We start from the raw sequence: 7709 nt of genomic DNA on the forward strand, positions 1-7709 counted from the left end.
GTCTGTCCGCTAAAAACTACATAATCTCCTACTTCTGATGCTGGCCTGTCACTGTGGTCTTTGAGAGTGCCGTCTGCTCTGTGCCGCGGCATCAGCTGCGTTTCCAAATAAAACCGGAGACAGGCCCGGTGTGCTTTCAAGCACCGCAGGATGCCAACGTGTCCGTTTCCAGTAACCTATCCCGCACGGAAATCTGGTAAAAAATCTATTAAGTGTCCACAAATGATGTATTCAAATATCTATAATAAATCCAGATGCCATTCACTGAAATAAACGCCTCCTGATCTTTCAAATTAGCTTACCGATGCTGTAACAACAGTGGCTTTAACAAATGCATTGGCTTTTCTCTTCCCTGCAGTTCAGTTGAGTTGGCGACAAGCTTCGAATGTCCACTTCGAGGCCCCTCCGTAAATATCGATGCTCGTCTCCAACCACGAAAAAACGTTGCCCACTTGTGCTTTGCTGCTGCAAGTCGCTAGATTGTATATCTCTCCAATGGATAGTTTCCGATCCCAGATGTGAAAATTTGCCAGGTCCCCAACAAAAGCTTGTGTGGCATCAAATCCTCCTCCAAGCGTATCCTGTGGCAAAAACATATGGACTTAATCAAGATGGATATTGTGCTAACCCATAGAAAGACAATTATCTCAAGTTAACCTCTGGTTAATTTGTCCATTAAATAATTAATTTCCCCTGAGGCCTTTGAGAGGAAAGAACAAAAGTGCCCCTTGGATTACCTGGATTTTTGGACTGATTGTTTTGAATAAGGTATGCAGCTTGTTAGCCCATTGGGATTTTGAATGAGCCCCAAGTTAAATAAAAATCTAATGATCTTATTAGACCTGCATGTTATGTGCATTAGTTCATTACAATGGGAGATAGATTTTTTTTCAAAAAGGATTTCTGAAAGATCTCGGTTTAGTCAGGCTGAAGAGGATTTGCTGTTTTTGTGGTTCTGAAAGGACAGCTCCTCAGAGGAAGACTGATGTGAAACCCATGTGAATCAGATGTGGGTGTACCTGCTCTTGGCCGAGGATCAGCATGCCCTGTGGTTTGATAGGATGGTATGGGGCGAGATTCTCTCCGCTGCCCCTCATGACGCCGTCTTGGAAAGCCTCCCACACGCCATCGCGAGTGGTCCAGGTCACACAGATGTGATGCCACTTGCCGTCATTGATGAGGAAAGGCAGCTTTGCAACCTTCAAACGGTTTCAAAATGGAGTTTGTCACACATAGACATGACATGTGAATCTTTGCTGCAGTGGAGCAAAGTCACTTATATAAATAGACTAATTCATATCAACGCATGGATACATCTCTACAATGCAAACATCAACCTGGTGTCGGTTTGGCTACAGATGGAACAAATGGGGGGACTAGGAAAAGATGCAGCCAAACCTTGTCATTGATTAGTATCTCCATCGGGTTGTTGCCCCACTCTATGAGGACCAGCTCGTTTGCCTGACCCGGGACTGCGTAGGAGAAAGGCGTGCCCACTCCTGGAGAGGCGTTGGACTTGAGCCACATGCACACAGTGAGAGCGTACATCTCCGGCAGACTCTTCTTCACTTTTGCATACATGTAGTTGGTTCTCAGTGGGAACGTGAGCTGGAATTTATCCAAAGGCCTATTTTCTCTCTGGCCTGTAAAGAAAAAAAAAAAAAAAGAATATTAGGGGTGTCCCACACCATCTATGGAGAATGCATTAATTTTGGAGAACTATCTCCGACCCAACTGCGTATCCAGTTTCTGTATATATATATTATTTACAAGTGATATAGCATGTCCAACACACAAGCCCCGGGGATTTACCTAGGAATTATATGTTACACAACAAATCCAGAACCGTGACGCTCCAGATTTGTTTTAATCTAGCATGATAAGCATATCACAAAAGAAGTGATGGTATCAACCCTTCTTCTTCTCATGTTTTCTCCTCCCACCACCCCTCCTCTGTATTTTAGTGTAATATGTGTGTGCTATAACCAGGGGGGCGGTATCAATATTCCAGAGGCGTCCCAAGCCGAGAGCGCATCAGCGGGCGTCGTTACGATCCGGGCAAAGTTTGCGCTCCTCAAAGGGCTCACAGAGTAATAAGTGGAGAGATGGGTCATTTACTGCATAAAACCGTTTGATCTGCATGAATTACAGCAAGAAACTGCAGAATACACTAGGGCGCACCACCTTTTTGCGGATGAATAAAACGGTAAATCGGCTGCTCAAGTCATAAAAGCCAAATTGGATATGCAAAGCAATGCAGCTTTTCATCGGATTCTACCTCCTCGCGTGCAGTCGTTTGCGACACTGTGGTTTGTTGCATTGGCAATGTGGTATCTCGTTATGATGATGATCATGATTGTAGTAATCGGTCCTCAGCCTCGCATGCGATAGGCATCCAATAATCACTTACCTCTCCTTATTGTTTTTGATTATATTTCACTGCCAAAGTGAACGCTTCACCCAAACCTATTCAGGTCTCATTTATGTTTGTTTGCGTTGTAGCCGATAGTGTGTGTCCACGTACCTTTCTCCAGGTCGGTGATCCTCTGGTGCAGAGAAGTGAGGGTGGACTCCACTCTGCCACGCTGCTCCGTCTCGTTGCGGAGCCCGGGCTTCCCCTCCTCTATGCTGTTCACCCGGGACAACACCTGCTTCTCCAAGTCGTCGATCTTACTTTGGAGCAGGTCTTTCAGGCTGTTTGCCTGCACTGAGTTGTTGTTTCTGCTGAATTGCTGTTTGGGGGTGAGCAAAAGAGAAGTATTTAGCTTAAAGTAAAAGAGCGCATATTTTTATTTTATTTTACAGCTCATAGGTCCTGAGACGGAGTGGGGATAATGCCAGATTAACTTCTTCAAAGCTTATTGCAGTGTAATGAAGCGGCGTGGACAAGCAACAAAATTTATCCCCGGCAAGGTCTGTTTTCACCGCGAGTCAATAAGATTGAGGATTAATGCGGAGTAATTACATGGCAGAGGTATAGGCTTCAGCGTGCTCACAACCCGGAGAGTAAATGATGACGGAGGACAATTAATGTGGCGATATGAGACCTAAGATGGGACGGGATAATTAAGAAAGGTAATAGAGTGTATGGAATTGTCTACAGAGGCACCAAAAGTGTTCAAAATGTGTTGTTATTGGTTTTGGGAAACAACAGCCTACCTCGAGATTTTCTAATCTCTGCTTCAGAGACTGTAAAGTCTGTGATAGTTGCGTCAAAGTGTCAGCGGGGCCCCTCGATACATCCCCCATAGTGTTTTTGGTCCCAGCCTCTTTCCTCCTGCCTCCCGGCCGCGCGTCTCCAGGCTCGGCCCCGCTCTGGCTCTCACACCGCGCTAACTTTGAAGTCAGTTCCCTGATAGTCTCTTTTTGGTTCATGATAGTCTCTTTCTGCTGCAAAACCGTCTCCCGCAGCTGCATAACAGTGGTCTTCAAATCCTCCCCGGGCACACTGTTCTGCAACGTGGCCGCGCATATGTCCATATCCTTGGGTACGGACGTGCAAATGAACTGGGTCTGCCCGCCGAAGTCTTGCGCCGAACTCTCCAAAAACAAGTATGAAAATAGAAAAAGTCTCCAGGAGATTCCGTTCTTGGTGGCCTGCATACTGCCGTCTGTATCGGGTTTGTTGTGTTTTTTGGTTTATGAGCCGCAGCGATGTGGTGCGAGTGGTTTCAGTCCCACGGAGCTGTCCCTTGTTTTAATCCGTCTGTGGAGCGCAGCCGTTTTATACAGCGAGCCTGGTTCTGCGCAGAGCAGGTTCACTGCATCACGACCAGAGGGGAGGGAATCGTACTTTCCCTGTTTAATCGGCTCCAGAAGCAGCGTCACATTCGAAAGATGAAACCCTTTTTTGCTTTCAGGCTCCCAGATGTTAAATCTTTTATCAATTCGACTATTTGTCATTTCTCGCTGTGTATTATTCATCTGGAAAACGCGGATTTGTAGAGTGTGCAGAGGGTTGCCTGCGTGGCGGGGCACCAGGAGTCAGATGTGTTTGTTTTGTGCACACACACAAAAACCCAGAGAGGTGGATGCAGATCACAAGTTGCAGCATTAGTTTGTGATCGGTTGAGTCTCCACAGATCAGCACCAAGGACAGCTCCATCCCCATTGCATTATCACATTATCTGACTCAGAGTCAGACAGAAGTCATTACTCATCATTGGATGCATTTCTATTGTAAAGTGCCTATTGCTCTATTGAACTCAACTGTGTTCCATTTATTTTACATTAAAGAATGCATTTCCTGGCCCTTTTTCAAACAGACACTTTATGTTAGTTTGATGAACACTAAACTCAATCTGAAGAGTATAGATTATTCCTCAGGTCAAACATAGCCTAACTACTTCATATTTCCCTTTTTTTCAAAGAACCTGTCTTGCACTGCCCATCTGATAAATTAAATAGTCTGCTGCTTTTTCCAATGATCCATATCACTCTGTTATAATCATCTCAATAATTCAGTTTCCAAAATGATTTAATCTGTCTCCAAGCGTTTTGCCATATCTATTATTCAGTAAGGACAATATTACTTTTTTGTTGCCCACTCAGCCCTTGTTAATTCAGTCAATGTTGAAAATAAGATGAAAACATTTTGAATAAGTAATGAAAACATATCGTCTCTCAGATTAAAATTGATTTTTTTGGAAGGATGTACTAAGGAAAAGTATAGGGACAAAAGTCTGCATGACACAAAAGGATATTACAGATGGTGTCCTTGGGGAACCACAGGGCATGGAATAACTCTCCTCTATCCATGACCCTGAAACCAAATTGTTCATAGCTGCAGGTGCTATACATGCCTTTGTACCGGTCAGATATTAATACTGACTCACTGATTGAATTGTTGCCAGGAGCAGGGACCTCATCTGAAGGCTACGAATGCGACCAAGAACATAATTTCAGACCAGGTGCAATGTACAAATACCATTATTGGATTGGAATGATTAAGTAACTAAAAAGTACATTTGATGGCTTTAAACTGAACCATGGGGACTCAGAGATTTCCCATGAGATCGCCTCTGTAAGCCCCCACAACATCTTGCATAATCATCACATCATCACCTCTATAGTGTTTTTTTTAACTATCTAGCATCTTCATGTTTTTACAGTAAGAGCTCAATGCTTCAATGTGATGTAGGAGGTAGGTACCTTAAGCATAGTCCATTAAATAAAGAGTTACAGTCTGTGACATCACTCCCTCCTATTCAATCCCCGTCCAGCATTGCTTCATTGTCCCCTGGACCTTTCCGGTGGATTACGCTCCTCTTAAGTGATACAGCAATATGTAAGAGGAATGAAAAGGTGGAGAGGTTTACTGACGTTACGCTCTGTGCATAAGCCTAAAGTGAGGGAGTGCCTGTGGTCTTTTCGCAAAAAACAAAATAAGGCTTACGGGTTTTTGCAAATTACTTCAAAAACAGCAAGGGAAAATAATTCATTTTAAGTGGCATGAAAGTCATATGAAAAAGTGGATTGAAGGTGATGTAACCATCTGGGTTTTGTGTAACAGTTGCTACTGGAAGGCTGCTCATGTCGAGGTTTTCAGTGGTGAACCAGGAGGAGTGACAAGGCGGAAAGGGAATCATATGTCAAGCGTCAACACCAAGAAAGTCTGCCTTGTACACTGCTCTGTCAGAGGTCAAGCACAAGTCAACCTAACCTTTTTCACTGAGCCCACTGTAAAATATTCAACAGGAGCATTTACTGGAAACCAAGCATTTGTAAATAGTTAAGTGCAGTGATTCCTGCACTTGTTCCCTCTTAAAAAGAGCTCATGTGGAATGCAGTAACAACAGTATACAGACAGTAATGCCTTTAGTTTCATGGCCCTTGAGTCAAATCTAAACAGGCAGGCATTGCATTTTGCAGAGCTGGATGACTACAAAAACTGACATTTTATTGGACGTTATGCAGTATGAAGTCGTGCACTCTGACCCTGTCAGATCACCCTTATTTGTAGAGCGGGAAAGTAGAATAAACAACTTAAACAGAAGTTTTTCTCCCTGCAATATCAACCATCTGGTAAATGTTTTCTGGTTATGTAATTGCACATAATAGACCACAGTGTTTTCAAGTGTTTTGCAAAGGGCATTAATTACACACTTTCCCTAGAGGTCATTTGCCAAACTATAACAGTTGCACAAATGCTGTAATTATTGATAATGGGAGAAACAGCCAAATGCTTTCTAACTTCAACATTCTTAGTTTCTATTTAAAATCAACTAACCAAGGATAAAGCCAGACATCATCTACCCTGCGGGACCCCTTGACTAAATTTCCCAGCATAGCCAAATGTCCAAAAGTCTATTTCTCATTATGAATTCATTATTCACTGCTTCCCACACAAACAAGTCTCAGAGCCATATGCTTGAAGAAGAACATCCTCCACTCCTCTGTGCTCCTCAGAAACATACCTCTCTCCACCGCTTCACCTCTACCACTCCCTGCCTCCTCCCCTCCTCTGCTCCTGCAGGCACACAGAGCCTCAACTTGAGCAGGCACTCAAGGCACAGTGTTGTTCTGTAGCCTTTCCATTCTCTTAAAATTAACGTTTCCTGTGGATGCCACAAGTTCAGCCTGCCAACATATTAAATTATTTCAATGGTGATAAAAGAGGTTGTAACAGCTGTTGAATTTATAATGTTGTTAGCCATGGTGTGCATGAAATAATAATAGGGTTTGGATGAAATGACTGTTTGTTGTGGAAGTCGTTGCGCTAGGCATGACAGCACAACAATCCATGACATTGGAGATACTAATCTCATACAAACAGACGCCAGTGGGTTTTATCCCAATCCCTACATCGCCTTGGCCCTGTAGAGCTGCACTGCCTGCCTGATGCCCACCTGTTGTGGCGTATCTCCTCAATAATGCATTCAAACACAGTGGAAATGCATTCTCCAGCAGCAGAGATCAATGGCTGTAATTTCACATGTTGGCATCCTGCCCTGACTTGCTTCTTCTTCCTGACTACTTTCCCACCTTCTGCTGTGGTGCGGTGGATGCCATTACACTGAAAAAAGCAGCTATAGGGCTATTGAGGTGGGGGTTTTTTTTTTTACATTTTCAACAGCACACTGTGTTTTTGCAGTATTTAAGTGGACATTGAGATGTGTAAGAAAGTAATTTGTGGTAATGATGAATGGTAAGTGTTTTAGGTAATCCAGCAACCTCAGCTTTTTGCCTCATCTCACTGTCCCGATTTGGACCCACAGGGGTTTCCTCAATAACAATGCAATATGTTGCTTCTGTAAGTTGTTTCGGGTAAATTACAAACTGAACATGAATCCAATGAAAAAGTGGATACAATGAAATGTCGTTGAGCAGGACACTGAACTCCTGCGGATTCATTGTAAGCCGCACCAGATATGAGCTTCAGCTAAATACCTCAAATGTAAAAAATATTCACAGCATGCCTCTAAGTGGCTAAAGGCAACAAAAAGTGACGTTTTCCATTGTAATGTGACCACTCTGTCTAATAAATACTGGACTGCATTTCTTCATTATGTTATTAACAAAAGTTAATTAATTAAATCTGCCTCTTCCTCTGCAAGGCCAAAGCAATCCTTGCCATACCAGAGGGGGGAAATAACTGCCGTTTTGGGGTCACTGGCACTTTGGTATGCAGTGGCTTACTGGAGCAAGGAAAATGTCAGGCAGCTGCCAGCACAGTGTAAAAAATAGCCCAGAGAGGCTAATTAAGACAA

At 43.5% G+C, this 7709-nt stretch overlaps 1 protein-coding gene across 1 annotated transcript; it reads right to left on the reverse strand.

Annotated features, from left to right (window-relative positions):
- Nucleotides 1-359: 359 nt before the first annotated feature.
- Nucleotides 360-3603, reverse strand: nptx1l (neuronal pentraxin 1 like). The gene is made up of 5 exons (XM_071894358.2): nt 3160-3603; nt 2525-2732; nt 1399-1643; nt 1020-1199; nt 360-581 (listed from the first exon to the last, which is right to left on the reverse strand). The coding sequence occupies exons 1-5, from the start codon at nt 3601-3603 to the stop codon at nt 360-362; spliced, it is 1299 nt and encodes a 432-aa protein (XP_071750459.1).
- Between the last annotated feature and the right edge of the window lie 4106 nt (nt 3604-7709).

The sequence above is a fragment of the Centroberyx gerrardi genome, chromosome 7 (genome assembly GCF_048128805.1).
Source record: "Centroberyx gerrardi isolate f3 chromosome 7, fCenGer3.hap1.cur.20231027, whole genome shotgun sequence".
NCBI classification, from domain to species: Eukaryota; Metazoa; Chordata; class Actinopteri; order Beryciformes; family Berycidae; genus Centroberyx; species Centroberyx gerrardi.